The sequence below is a fragment of the Canis aureus genome, chromosome 20 (assembly GCF_053574225.1).
Source record: "Canis aureus isolate CA01 chromosome 20, VMU_Caureus_v.1.0, whole genome shotgun sequence".
NCBI classification, from domain to species: Eukaryota; Metazoa; Chordata; class Mammalia; order Carnivora; family Canidae; genus Canis; species Canis aureus.
Window position 1 is genome coordinate 9061836 of NC_135630.1, and position 16145 is coordinate 9077980.

Genomic DNA, 16145 nt, shown 5'->3' on the forward strand with positions numbered 1-16145 from the left:
TAAACAAAAGGCATAGGTACCTATCTAAGATACACAAAAGCATTTTACTTCCACATATACATTCCACAAGAATTACTTTCTTCGGATTTGCAGGGTTAATACAAAAGGATGAGTTATAATATAAACAGGGCCAGGACAAATGTTGGGCAAACAAGGTGTGTAGGGTGCTACATTTAAAGACACATTCAGGGCAGCCCTGGTGGCGCAGCGGTTTAGTGCCGCCTGCAGCCCAGGGTGTGATCCTGGAGACCCGGGATTGAGTCCCATGTCGGGCTCCCTGCATGGAGCCTGTTTCTCCCTCTGCCTGGGTCTCTGCCTCTCTCTCTGTGTGTCTCTCATGAATAAATAAATAAAATCTTAAAAAAAAGTAAAGACACATTCACTCTCAGCAAGTGCTTGACCCCAGGCAGCAACCCTGCCTCAGCCCAGGCTGGCCCTGGGTATAAATGTCAAAATCTCCAAGGTAGTGTCAGTTACTTAAATCTTTTATAGTTTTCTTTTTTAGAGCTTAGAGACAGTTGGCAATATCAAACATTGCTTTTCATCCTTGTATTCAAATTGAAGGTTTTTGTCTACTAAGTGGAAAAGGAGGTCTCCTTATATGCAAGAAAAAAATCTGTTAGTGCAAATTGATTAACTGTTTCAACCAAACCCCTTTGTGGATCTTTTTGTATTTTACAGTGATTCATTTTGACTTGCATTTCTCATGTTTTCTTCCTTCATCTTCTCACTTGGAAAATATTATACAGTTGCAGTATATAGTACTCAACAAATTTTGCCAGTCTAGAAATGTTTTAATCTAAATGATGTATTAATTGACAATCAACAAGTCCAATGTTTCTTGAAGATATTTCCTTCATTTGCTACTAAAGGAATATATCAGATGCTTTTTTTATATGGCCAATTATTACAGGAAATAGCGCTATGCCCTTTGTTTTTAGTCTAAACTAGAATACCTATATTGCAACACACCTATTTTTCTTTTACTCTATTTAATCTCATGTTACAAGTTACAAAATGAGTGCTCTAATTTGATTCCTGGTACATACATGTTCAATATGTCAGAATCTTCAGAGGGGGAACCTGGGTGGTACATAGTTAAGCAATTAACTCCTGGTTTCAGCTGAGGAAGTGATCTCAGAGTGGTGATAAAATGCTCTATGAGCAACTCAGCACAAGTCTGCTTAAGATTCTCTTCTCCCTCTGCCCCTCTCCACCCATCCTGCATATGCACATGCACACACTCACAGTACATAAATAAATCCTCAAAAAAAAAAAAAATTCCTCACTGAAACCACTGCTTGCTCAGAAATGCACTGATATGGGGGCACCTTGGTGGCTCAGTCCTGATTTCAGCTCTGTTCACGATCTCAGGGTGGTGAGATGGAGCAGCAAGCCGTGAGGAGTCTGCTTGGGACTCTCCCTCTGCCACTTGTGCATGCACGCACACATGCCCTCTCACTCTCGCTAAAATAATTATCTTTTAAAAATGCACAGATATGAATGAAGTGAAATTTAAAATTAACTATGGAATATATATATTATTTTACTAAAATATATTTCTAGAAAAAAAATATTTTAAGTAACAGATGTGGAACTAGTTCTTGAATGGCAAATAGCCTGCTATGTATGTGTGTGTACACACAGTCCTAAATAAACTTAAGGTAAGGTAAGGTTAGGTTCTGATGTGGACTCATAACAGTTTGGAAATAGTATGCATAAATAACAAAAAAACAATTATTTAGTGAAAATTATTCTCTTTGTGAAGAGAAACAAAGTAGTCAGGTACTCCTTAATAGAGATTATGAAAAAAAAAAAAAAAGAGGGTGATTATCAAAAACTCTTTACCTGGAGGTTTCTGTTAGTGAGGGATTCATCAAGTGTTGTTGCCAACTCTATAGCTCGCTTCTGACTAGAAGGATCTAAATAATATACCATTTTGGCAGCTAAATGAAAATAAAAAAGACAATTTATTTCAAAGTAAAACCAGCATCTGTTCTTCTATCCATTCAAACATAAGATGGAACATACATGTGCACATAGAGTGTGGTACTTAATTAGAAAAATGGGAATAGCCATTTGAAGCATTGTTTAAAAAAAAAAAAAAATCCTTGGTGTGTCTGGGTGGCTCAGTTGGTTAAGTGTCTGTCTTCGACCCAGGTCATGATCCTGGGGTCCTGGATTGAGCCCTCCATGTTGGGCTTCTTGCTCAGTAGGGAGCCTGCTTCTTCCTCTTCTTCTGTTGTTCCCCCTGCTTGTGCCCTCTCTCTCTCTCTCTCTCTCAAATAAATAAAATCTTAAAAAAAAGAAAATCCTGAGATGACAGACCAAAAATAGCCTAACTAGAATTAAGGTAAAAAAAAAAAAAAAAAAACTATGAAGAAATACAAATATTCTAGTAATAGTTGTCTTTGTGTTCTGGGACCTTGGATAGTTGTCTTCTTTCTAAAGTTAACCATAGCGGTACACCTGGGTGGCTCAGTGGTTGAGCAATTGTCTGCATTTAGCTCAGGGTACGATCAAGTCCCACATGCTTCTCCCTCTGCCTATGTCTCTGCCTCTCTCTTTGTGTCTCTCATGAATAAATAAATAAAATCTCTGAAATAAAATGAACATAATTTGGGGCTATGTGTAGGGATGGGGGGGGTATGGTTGTAGATACCGAACCCTGGTGGTATGACCAAAAAGCTGAAATCAGAATTCTACCAAGGCATACAAAAGCTGCTGGGCTTCTTAGCCAGGTATTCTAAAAGCATCCTACTAAAAAAAAACACTACCCAAATGGTCCCATCAAGTTGACTTTGGACTGCTACCACAGATGCCTGCCTATGAAACAGTTTCAGGTGTTTTGCATTATATAGTCCAAAGCATGAGAAATCTTACGTAAGTATGAGAAATAGAAGATGATGGTCATATCTAAGTGAATTTTAAGAGCATGTTGAAGGGATAAAGAAAAAAAAAAAAAAAGAAACCTCCTCCCTCCTTCATTATATAGCTAAATGCAGTATACCTGCTTTGTTGTAAAGCCTGTACTGAACCAGGAGAAACTACTGACCTTAATTTTGAGTAATAATTTTGTCTAAAAAATTGAAACATTTATAGGAAGTATATTTAAGCTGCCTGTTTTCCTAAGACTAAAACATGAGATAATCACAATGCCTCTTCCATGTGAAAAATGTGTAATCTCTCACTGATCCATTAAGGTAAAAACTGAAATTGTTTTAGAAGGCTAAGATAAAAAGAAAAAGTGATTACCTGATAATCTGTGTGGCAATGAATCAGAATTCCTTTTCAGAAAAGTTTCATTAAAATTCTTTGGATTCGTTGCTCCAAAAAGACGATTCATTTCTTGTTTTAATACTGTTCTAACTGTATCAGGTAAATCTTTACTTTCACACACTGCTGAACAAATTAAAAAGAAACTTAATTAGCAGTTAGATACTCTGATATTGTTTGCAGAAGTTAAAAAATAATCTACTTAAGGAGTCCAGTGAAACAAAGCAATTATATGTAAATACTAGATGAACCTACTTATAATTCAACACTTAAAGAGCTTAGTATATAAAGGTAAAGAATGTGTGTCAGCAGAATAATCATTTTCTAATGGCATTCAAAGGCATTTCACTGATAAATGATTCCTTTCCAGAAAAAAAAAAAAAAAACAGAAAGCAAGATACATAATGAAACATATAGTTCTGTAGCTTTCTAAGGTCCTAGGAACTGCCCCCTTCAACTTTAAATCAAGTCTGTAAAACAGGGGCTTAGATGACACCTACCTGATAAAAAATGTCACAGCATATGCAGTGCTGAAGACAAAAGAATTTTCCTTACCTTCTCTGGCTTCTGTACCCAAGTAAGGTATTACAAAATTTATCAATTTTAAAAGAAAACAATATTGACTTCATTGACCTATATTCGCAGGGGCTATGCAAACTGAGTTATCACTATATAATAAACTCCAAAGGACCACTGTAGTATTTTCCTTTAATGAATACACACTAGTATCACATTCCCAGGCAATGGGATTTTGAGACGGAAAGGCTGACCCCCGCAACCTCACTGACTGAATATTAGTATGCTTCTTTTCATTATTACTTTGGTATAGAGACAGAGTCTGAAGCTTTGAGCCAGAGAGACCTGGGTATGGATCTAGGCTTGGACAAGTCAGAACCTCTCTGAACTTACTTCCTCATCTGTAAAATTGAGAAGATCCCTAACCTAAAAGGTTAACAGTAAGGAAAACTTATATATGAAAGAGCTAATTATATAATAGCTAAATATATGATTCAATAAATTGTAGTTCTTATTTTTGTCATAGATTGAAAACATATTTTCCTTATGGTTAGCAACTACGGTGGTCGCTTTCAAACATACTGATGAATATGTATCCTATATACATAATTTATTATGTGAAGCAAAACTTGCACAGAACACTAACCCTAACTTTGTGCTACACATCCAAATATTTTCTACTCTATTCTATTTCTGCTTTAGATTTTCAAATGGTAGTGATGACTCACTAAACTGCCTTCATTATCTCACTAATGGATCACTACCTTAAGTTTAAAAAACACTGAACTCTTGAGTAGTAAACATCTGTATGAAACATTCTATACATAATTAATACCTGAATAATTGATTGATACGCCCTTTGTTGGTTAAATAACATTTCTTCTATCAGTCTATAGAATTTGGTGGTTCAATTAAATGAGTTGTTTTTTTTTTTCAATTCAAGGAGTTATTAAAGAATTTAGCTTAACCTCCATTATGGCTGTACTTTCAACTTGGTTTTGGCAATTTATCAGTATTTGTTTTTCAGGGGAAGCAGGAGCACAGAGAGAACTTACAGAAAAGTTGGTAAAATAGATTACAGCCAATTACAATGAATATTATGTCAAAAAATCACAGGTTTTCCATAAAATGTTATTTCCATGGGCCTTGTTGGTTTGTATGAAGTGCTTTTTAGACACTATATGCAGGTGGGAAAATAACTGCATAGTCACATTATAGTTGCTTATAGGTGGAAGCTAAGCTTTTCATGTTTTCTATTACCCTCCTTAGATTAAAACAATCTTCCCAGAAAAATCAAAACTGCTTTAAAAAAAAAAGCCCACAGAATTAAAAACATACATATATAACATAGACACACACATACTCGGGATGTATAAAGAGAAAATATAAATATCCCAACTTCCATTAATAGCTATTTCCAAAAACATCTCCTCACTAAGTCACAAAATGTTTGAGGCTGACTCTACTTCCCTACATTATGTAGATTGGACCTGGAATTTCCAGGAAGAAAAAAAAAAAAAAAAAATCTACGGCAGTAAACTCAGAATGCTGTATGGAATTCTATATAATGCAATTTTACCTATATCTTTAAGGAAAGAAGCAACCTCAAATGTCACAGATTTGTTAGATAGGCTTTTATTGCTTAAGACTAGTGGGCAGGGGGTAAGAGGAGGAATCAATCTAAAAATCCTTTGAAAAAAAATAAAATAAAAAAAATAAAAATCCTTTGAAAGTGATTAAAACTAGCAAAAACTTATTGAGGTCTCAGAAAATAAAATATACCAGACTAATTATCTTCTTTGCTATCTTCTGATACAATAATTAAGTCTTGTGAATCAAGGAAAAGTAATACTTGATTGAGGGAAGGGAAAAAAAATCTTTTTTATGAGGCTTTTTGATTTGAGTCTTTTGATATCTTAAAATTAAAAATAATGTTTGGGGGACGCCTGGGTGGCTCAGCAGTTAGTTGAGCATCTGCCTTCAGCTCAGGGCATGATCCTGGGTCCAGGATCAAGTCCCACATTGGGCTCCCCATCAAGGAGCCTGCTTCTCCCTCTGCCTGTGTCTCTGACTCTCTCTGTCTCTCATTAAAAAATAAATAAATGAATGAATGAATGAATGAATGAATGAAATGTTTGGTTAATGCTATTAGCTTTTAAGGAGATTGAATTAATTTGGTAATCATCAACGGTCAAAAGCAACATTGAAAAGGGGGCTGATTTTTAATCAAAAGAGTTACCCTGAGTTCCTAGAGTAGCTGGCATTTTTTAAATAATTTGGGTAAAGGGACGCCTGGGCGGCTCAGCGGTTAAGCATCTGTCTTCAGCCAAGGGCGTGATCTTGGAATCCCAGGATCGAGCCCCGTGTTGGGCTCTCTGCATGAAGCCTGCTTCTCCCTCTGCCTGTCTCTGCCTCTGTGTGTGTGTGTCTCTCATTATAAATAAATAAATAAATAAATAAATAAATAAATAAATAAATAAATAAATAAATAAATATTTTTTTAAATTTAAAAGTCATAATTTGGAAAAAAATAAAAGTCATAATTTGGGTAGAAAATGCTCATATTTTGTGTGAGATAAAGACTACTCACTACTGGGTTACAGCACAACGTATTAAGTGATTACCACTCAAAATGGCAAAATAGGTAGATGAGAGTATTAATGCAGTTTTTAGGAGAGAAATGCATAAATACAAAAGAAAAAGAACCTGCAGATAAATGAGTTTGTACAAATGAGAGAGGAAGGAAAAGACATAAAATTTATTGTAGAACAACGTGACCAAACAGTGATTTTTAAAAGCATGTAAGGGAATAATAAAACAACTGAATACCTAAGCTCCTGCCCTTTACTTAGCACTGAGGAGAAATGTAGTTTAAATTGCTCTAAGTCCTAAAACTTTAAAAAAAAAAAAAAAAAAAAAGTGAAAAACTTGAAAAGGGTACATACCAAATCATCCTCATAATTAAAAAGAGGAGGAGAAGCTGATCTATATATAGTAATACTAATTACACTGGTAGCATAACAACATTCTCATTTGGAGGTTACTTGTAACCAGCTAAAATGAGTATTTACTTAGAGAAGTTTCTACAATAAAATAGGCACTGAAACATCTTTTTCCCCCATACTTAACTAATATATTAAAGGAATCCTGGGACACCTGGGTGGCTCAGCGGTTGGGCACCTGCCTTCAGCTCAGGGTATGATTCTGGAGTCCTGGGATCGAGTCCCACATTGTGCTCCCTGCATGGAGCCTGCTTCTCTCTCTGCCTATGTCTCTGCTTCTCTCTGTGTCTCTCATGAATAAATAAATAAAATCTTAAAATAAAGTAAAATAAAAAATAAAATTAATCCTGTGGGGTATAATCAAAGATGCTCCTAGTCTATGTCTCTATAGTTTCACAAATATTTTTATACAGTACACACCTGTTCTTAACAAAGGTAATAAGCTGTCTACTCAACTTCTTGAAGGCTTTTTAAAAAGAGTGCATCTTTATCACTCCAAATTATCACTGCTTTAACTGCCTAAATTTAGTCAAAATAAGAATTACTTTGTAACTCTCTTCCTGAGGATGCTGTCAGTTAAACACGTGGAACAATAGCATAGCTTATGGGGACACTAAATAATTCTACTTTTACATCAGGATCATGTAGCATTTGTTCTTCTGAAGTCCATGAGCATTTTAATTCCTGAAACAACTGTTCCAAGAAAACAGTCCTATGTTCATTAATCCACAATTACTGTAAGCAAATATATTTAGATAAGCCACTTTTAATTTCTATTTCAAAGTGAAATCTCTAAATCCATAATTATATTATTTTACTGCCTTTTAGGAAAGAGCTGATTATACAAAATAAAGTGTGTGTATTAATTTTAAAAATAGATTAAATGCACTCCATCCTAACTAAGACTGGATTTTTTTAAAGATTTTATTTATTCATGAGATACACACACACACACACAGAGGCAGAGACACAGGCAGAGGGAGAAGCAGATTCCATGCAGGGAGCCCGACATGGGACTAGATCCCAGGACTACAGGATGACGCCCCAGGCCAAAGGTAGGCGCTAAACCGCCGAGCCACCCAGGGATCCCCCCAAGAATGGATTTAAAACCATTACCTCTGGCCTTCATTTTCTGACTCGTGTTTTTTTTTTTAGATTTATTTATTTATTTATGATAGCCAGAGAGAGAGAGAGAGAGAGAGAGAGAGAGAGAGGCAAAGACACAGGAGGAGGGAGAAGCAGGCTCCATGCCAGGAGCCCGATGTGGGACTTGATCCCGGGACTCCAGGATCGCACCCTGGGCCAAAGGCAGGCGCTAAATCGCTGAGCCACCCAGGGATCCCCTGTGACTTATGATTAAAAAAAAAAAAATTTTAATACAGTAAGAGACTGAAAGAAAATTTTTTAAATTTTCTCTACATAAAGCAATTCTTTATGCTTTATGGGTGGTTATGCTATTTATTACTTCCAGAATTTAAGAAACTGAAAAACATCTCTATGATTCAGTGTCTTTAACAAGAATCATTTTTTTGACCAAGCATAAATATACATAAGATTTTACTTTTTCTTAGAAGTCAAAACAATGTTCTTAATCAGAATAATTTAGCATTTTTCAAAAGACTGATTTGGATGCCTGTTTTAATCTCATTATTTAGATATGTATGGATTCATATGTGGATGGGTATTTAGCAATACAATAGGTAATTTAACAGTATTTGCAGATTGTTCTATTAAGGATTCAATTTTCCCTCTCCAATCAACTTAAAAATCAAAACACTACTACCACTTCACTACTGGAGTACTTTACTCTAAATTTAAAGTTCTTGTAGTAGAAATAAAGAACAATATTCAGATCTGAGCTCTCATTCCTGCTTCATTACTAATTATCTGTGTTACCTTGAATAAGTCATTTAATCTTTTAAGGTCCCAGATTTCTCAACTATAAAATGAAAAATAATTAGCATGAAATTCCACCTTTTAGACTCTTAAAATTCTGTAGTTCTACTTCACATTAAAAGTAATGATAATGGATCTTACTATGAAAATATTTGAAAAGTACAGTAATTGCCTTAAAGGAACAATGGCATAGCTTTTATATCTTTAAACATATATTTAGTAACAAAAATTTTAGCTAGTCAATTTCAAAGATTTTTCCATTTTGGAACAATTTACTAAAAAGCTTTACATAATAAGTATGATTTGAAATTTCAACTTACATGTAACTTTTTAGGAACAGAAAGAAAGGTGATTCTCAAGTATTTGAACTAAACAATTCTATATCAAAATGAAGTAACATTTCTAGCCTTAAAATAAAGAACTTCATCACAAAGAAACGAACCTTGCTTTTCCCCTTAGCTAATTTAATACAAAACAGTTTTAAAACGATTGAGTTTATGACAAACTTATATAGATCACTTATACAGTCACTATCAACTTCTGTAATCAAATACTTAAGTAATGTAAAACAAAACATACCAGTACTAAAGAGTCGAATCATACACTCATGAAGCCAGGGATGACTAGAATCAATAGCAAATGCCCTCTTTACTGATTGTAGCATCAAAAGAAACTTTTCTATAAAAAGAAAAAGTAAGATATATTTTGATCATTTGATAAAATAAGCTGCCTCCTTTGGAGAACTAAGACCTTACAAATAGAGAAACTAATTTAGAGTCAATCACATCTGAACTGCAACATGAGTGAAGCAATTATGAAGTACAAAAAATTTATATAGCATTCAACAGTATTTGAACTAATGCCATATAAACAAAATTTGAAGCCATTTTATTTCTTAACCTCCTTTAACCAAAATAAAGGGATTTCCCACACTACTTATAAAACTTCCTTGTTTATACTTGAAACTAGCTTCATTCTTGGGTTTTGTGACATGTGAAATAGCTTCCCTCCTACTTGACCGTCTTTTCCTAATCAATTCATGGATCCTCTTCCTCCTTGAAAGGTCAGTGTTCACCAAGATTGTTTTCAGTGATTTCTAATATCTTTCTATACCATCCCCACAACTGTACCCCCATGTTTCCCAAGCCTCAGTAATATTTCCACCCACTGAATGGAAATTTCACCTGAGTACTCACTGTACTTTCAAGTCCCATCATAAACACCTCTTTGTTAAGACTTCCCTAATTTGGTAGCATTCTCCAAATAACAAAATTCAAAGCTCCAGACTCCTCTGATTTCTTTTTCCTTTAATCTTTTTCCAAAACTCAGAAAGCTGAAAATACTGCCATACTTTGTTACTACCCACTTCACACTACTACAGTGAATTCCAAATAGAACACAATCAAGAAGCCAATTGAAAGCAATTTAGATTGCCCTTCTCTACTTTAAACAGAACAGCTTTTTTATATATCAGGATTCCATTTTAAGAATATCTACTGTATGGGGATGCCTGGGTGACTCAGTCGGTTAATTGTCTGACTCTTGATTTCAGCTTAGATCATCATCTCAGGGTTGTGAGATCAAGCCCTGCATCGTGCTCTGTGCTGGGCATGGAACCTGCTTGAGATTCTCTCTTTCCCACTGTCCCCTTACTCCCACATTGCTTGCATATGAAAGAAAGAAAGAAGAGAGAGAAAGAAAAAGAAAAAGAAAAAAAAGAAAAGAGAAAAAAGAAAAAAAAAAGGAAAGAAAGAAAGAGAAAGGGAAGGGGAGCTGTATTAACTGTTGTTCTTTTTTCTTTTTTTTTAAAAGATTTTTTTTATTCATGAGAGACACAGAGAGAGAGGCAGAGACATACACAGAAGGAGAAGCAGGCTCCTCACAGGGAGCCCAATGTGGGATTCAATCCCAGGACCCTGGAATCACGGCCTGAGCCAAAGGCAGACGCTCAACCACTGAGCCACCCAGGCATCCCTTAACTGTTCTTTAAAAGAAAAGTTTCTAAAAAGAAAAGAAAAGAAAAGAAAAGTTTCTGGAACACCTGGCTGACTCAGCAGTTGAGTGTTTGCCTTGGGCTCAGAAGGTGATCCCAGAGTTCCCAGATCGAGGCCCACATCGGGCTCCCCGCGAGGACTGTGCTTCTCCCTCTGCCTGTTGTCTTTGCCTCTCTCGGTCTCTCATGAATAAATAAATAAAATCTTTAATAAAAAAAAAAATAAAGTGGAACCTCAACCATGAAAGAAAGAAAGAAAAGTAAGAAAAGAAAGAAAGAGAGAGAAAGAAAAGAAAAGGAAAGTAGGTAGGTTTCTAAATTACTGGGTTATTATTAAACTTATTTTCCAAATCATAACACAATCATTTTTGGAAAACAGAAATGTCACAGAAAACACTGTAATCACTCAAATCCATCAAGAGCCCATCTGTTATTTTTTTATCTATTTCCCCTTGGACCTTTTCCTATCTTATATACCCATGTAAGTATCTTAATAAAAATTAAAATCAAACTATGGTTTCATGTCCTTTTTTCAAGCAATGCTATATACCAACTTTCCCCCAACATTATTATTAATTACTTTGGATAAACATGATTCTTTAAAGTTTTATTTATTTATTTATTCCTAAGCGACACAGAAAGAGAGGCAGAGACACAGGCAGAGAGAGAAGCAGGTTCCATGCAGGGAGCCTGATGTGGGACTCGACCCCAGGACCCCAGGATCATGACCTGAGCCTGCAGGCAGACCCTCAACCACTGAGCCACCCTGGCGTCCCTGGATAAACATGATTTTTTAATGGATATTCTATAGAGGTACCACTTCATTCAATCGCCTTCAAAACAGTTACTCTGCTTGGAGCAACACCCTTCTATCAGATCTTACTAACCAATTTCTCTTCCCTTAGGCATGCATCACCTTAATGGTACACTGTTGTGTTTTTTTTTTTTTTTTTTTTCAATGAACCACTTAGATTACAGCAATTTAATACCACAAAGGCTCAGTATCTATATGTAGTCTAGGCATTCTAAGTAAGACAACCAAGACCCTCCATTTATCTTTGATCTGACTGAGGCAATACAGACAACCTCTACATTATTCATGCACACTTTAGTTTTCTTAATGAATCCTCTTCCTTTCTATGTATCTTTTCTTTTAGAAATGTGATCCATCTTTCAAGATACACCTCAAGCACCACACTTTCTAACAACAGTTAATAATAACCAACATTTATTCAATGCTCATTCTGTATCAGGCACTAATCTAAGCTCTATGTCACTAACTAATTTCATTCACACAGGCACGTGGTAACTACTATATTTGATCTTCATCCGAGTTATGTGTGTATATCTACTATTGATTTTAACAGTCCTAGAAGAGATAATAGTATCATTTTACCTCCCCACAACATCTTGTACATATAGCACACATTTCTGTGAGAAGTTGCACTGGGGAAAAAAATCCTAGTGGTGAAACTACTGGATTAGGGTGTCTATATCTAAGAAATACAGTGATCAATTTTATCAGGGCCACTATACCCTAATTGCCTACCTTTCCTAAAGTAAATCTCAAAGGCAAAAAGATGCGTTTCTATCTTGTTCTTCACCAAGTTCTTCAACGGTGTTAAAAATTTAATAGCTTCTTCCAATGGAGTTTCAACCTAACAAAAATAAAAGATATTATACAAATGGAAGCAAGAGGAGGGGAGGGAGTAGGGGGTGAAGGATGTGATCTTATTCTGTTATAAACAGTTCACTTTCTGGGTTGGTTGCTGTAGTTTTTTTTTTTTGTTTTGTTTTGTTTTGTTTTAATTTTTTTGGTGAAAAACACTTACCCATTACCCAGAAATACATCATATTTTAACCTCCCATAATCTAAAGGAAGAGAATTTTGAACTCTAGAACTCTTCACTGGTCTTTACCCAAAGAGACTACATGATCTCTGGATAGAAACTATCCAACAAGTAAAGACAAAGATAAAACAGAACCAGGGAAACAAAGACAGTGAGATGAACAGGTAAGAGAGCCAAGGGGTGGGGTGGGGGTGATGGGGGGAGGACAGAGGAAAGATGTTAAATACGATGAAGAGGGGTTAAGAAGGAGAAGTAGGGAATATTACAGAATCAGTTAACATTCTTTTTAAATTCAAAGTGAAGCACAATCAAGCTATTAAGAAAAAAAGCAGTACAATATTCACTATCTTGCTTTGTTCAAAATTATATTCTATAGAATCCATTATTTATTCCAATGCCATACTAATGGTGAGATGGCGTTTGATAAGATTTATGTTTATCGAACTCTGTTTCTACCACCCTTTATTAATGACATAAGATGTCATATTAATTACATACTTGTAATATATCCTGAGCAGGTATAGGTTTAGTACATAATTATGCTACTGTTACACTCCTAGACGGAGTATTTAGACAAAATTCTTCTCTGTAGACAGAGATGGGGACCACCACATTTATCAGAAACGCATTGAATATCTGTGCCTGTATTGGCCTTGTCTCATCACAGAAGCAGTAACAATTTATCCTTGATGGAATTTGGATTTGCCATACCTGTCCAACATGCCTCTGCTAATACAGTAATTGTGGCTTCACCAACAGATTCTGGCCAAGGAAATTTTTTCACAGCATTAAAAAAAAAAAAAAAAAAAAACTTAAGCAAAAAAGTGATGTCTAGGATATTTACCTTACACTAATATGTAAGGCCGCTGGCATTATTCTGAAGGACACAGGCTCTGAACAAGAAATCAATATATGGCATTGTCATTCTAATAGCTGTAGATACCAAAAGACAGATGGGAGAGGGGCCCTCCTAAGTATACCTTTCTCAGACATTTGTAAATATTTTGTTTCTGTGTCCTAAGATTTTGATTCTTTTTTTTTTTCTCAAGATTTTGATTCTATGTCCTACTGAGTTGGAATTTGTAGTGGACAGGGGAGAAATTTCTACCAGGGAAAGGTAAAGAACTGGAAACTGGAAACTGGAAACTAAAATTGCAATGGAGCTGTATCAATCTTGATACATGAACTTCAGAGCATTGACTGAACCGAAGATCATTGTAATGACCAGGGTAAGTTACTACCAGAGAGATATGGCTGCTGTCACAGAATGGAAACAAGAAGTACAGGGAAGCAGAGTCAATACAAACATTATACTTACTGAAATCAAGTATTTAAACTTGGAAAAAGAAATGAGAAATTCTGCTTTCAATTCTAATAAATGAGAACATATGCCTCCACAAGAATCTGGATATGCTGTCTCCACATGTTTCTGTGTGCCTCGCATAGGTAAGATTTTCGTTAGGCTAAATCTGAGTATTTAAACATATATATAACCACAAGCTAAATACTTTCTACATATACACATAATGAAGTTTAGGGTTAAAAGTGTATCAACAGGGATGAGTTCTAAAATCAATGCTTAAGATCAAGAAAAAAAGAGTATCATAAAAACTACCCTTGAAAAATCCCTAAAGTTGTAAAGACAGATGTATAAAAATGAGTATTTACCAGTATTTGCATGGAAACTATATTAAGTACCAAAATGATAATCATTATAGCAAAACGTTCCTGCTGGGAGAGGCATACAGGAACTGACATAGTCTAACCTACTGGGAGTCATACTTCCTCCATCTTATACTCAGTTGGGGTCCTGTGTTCACTGAGTGGAGTACTATATGAAATTGCCAGAATTATGCATACTCATCTCTGTCTCTCAGAACAAAATTACAACCAGTAATGAAGATTTGAATTTACTTAAATTTAAAGAGATGTAGAATGGGGCTGTACTGTGTGGATGAGCAATATAAGAGATCTGCAAAGAGCAGTTTTGATCATATGTAACTTTTAAATTTATAAACTAATAATGTGCATTCTAATCTGCATTACATATGTTGTATAGGAATACATCTCCCTATACTCCCAGCATAGCAACAAAAAGTTTTACAACTATTCAACACTATACAGACAGAATACTAAGGACGCACTGATAAGGAGGAACTATGTGTGCACAGAAGGAAATAATCCAGCTGAGATGAATACTACCTGGAGGCAAGGAGAAGCATAGGATGGATGGTACAAGAGGGAAATCATAGATACCAATTACTGCTTCATGGTAAGTTTGGAGAAATAAAGACTTCAGGTTTATGATCAGTTAACTGAATATTAAACTTGCTAAACTAAACCTCTTCCTATTTTCCTTTTTTAACTGGAATTACTGCTAACTTAATAGTGCTTTTATATTATATATATAAAATCCTGAACTGGTGACACTAAATATACCACTTATAACATGAAGAATGATAAAATACAGAATCACAAAACATCACAATCTGGAAACTGTAAATCCAGACTTGGCAGGCAGCTCTTAATATACCCTACAATGCCATACCTTATTATGATGGCTTGGTGTAATCAAGCACTGCCACTATACTGGAGATACAAGTGTGGACACTATATTAGAAGTGGGCATGCTGGTGGCAGTTTTCCTAGGAAGAGAAGTGTGCTATGTGCATAACAGGTAAGAATAGTATATATTTAAGAATAATATATATTTAACAGCAGCCTATGAAAGTCCATCCCTTCCACTGGGCTCTTTCCAAATAAAGAGCATTTCTGTAGGCATTATTTTCTTCTGAGACTCTACAAACCTCTAGCTATAAATATCTAGACTATAACTTGACATCTGGCCCAAAAGCAGCCATGATAAGCTGGACACAAGGAAAATCCAACAGTCTATAAGGAGGCCTGGTATAAGAATTCTGCTCTGTGGGTAAGTACCTCTATTAGAGGGTGACTAAACAATCCAAATAGATCCTCTCTTTAAGAAGTATAATGGAAGATATGTAAGATTACAAAGAAAAAAAGTCATTAAGAAAAGTCATGGGCTATAAAGAAAGCATGCAGACAGAATGATGGTGGCAGTCAGTGACAGTGGTAAAAGTGGTAGTAATAAAAAAAGCTGAAGCTTAAAGATGGAAGGCCCTTAAAAGTTTATATTATACCTGAATAACTCTGCAATTCTCCATGAGGTCAATTTTCTGTGCTTCCTCACTATTCTGTATATTCCTTCAATAAACTCCCAACAATAAAAAGGTAGTATCCTTGTTTGTAGAAGTTATACAATTGTTTGTGAAAAGATGTCAATATATCCTTTGAAATCCAAGCTAGATTTCTCTATGGTTCTTTTTTTTTCCCCCTACGGTTCTTAAATAGCAATACTGCTAAGAGCTATTACTATCCACCTGCTCTATGTTAAAACTATTTTCCAACTCTACTTATTAGGTATTATAATTTTTCCTAGTTATAAGGTGGTTGATTTTGATTTTTTAGTTACTACTCGGGCTAATACTGAACTCTAGGGCAATGTGCTTACTATATTTACTGCTTTAACATGATATATTATGCAATTATTTTCACACGGAGAAGCTGACACCAAGAGCCAGAAGAAAAGTG

General features: G+C 35.2%; 1 protein-coding gene across 3 annotated transcripts in view; it reads right to left on the reverse strand.

Moving 5' to 3' along the window:
* NAA15 (N-alpha-acetyltransferase 15, NatA auxiliary subunit) overlaps positions 1-16145 on the reverse strand; it is an 83928-nt gene that overhangs the window by 3017 nt on the left and 64766 nt on the right. For 2 of the 3 annotated variants that reach the window (XM_077860985.1, XM_077860987.1), the window contains exons 16-19: positions 12233-12341; positions 9270-9368; positions 3256-3402; positions 1849-1946 (exon numbers count right to left, since the gene is read on the reverse strand). In XM_077860985.1, the coding sequence (XP_077717111.1) occupies positions 1849-1946; positions 3256-3402; positions 9270-9368; positions 12233-12341 (453 nt within the window). The remainder of the gene's footprint in view (positions 1-1848; positions 1947-3255; positions 3403-9269; positions 9369-12232; positions 12342-16145) is intronic. The other variant, XM_077860986.1, reaches the window with a different exon arrangement.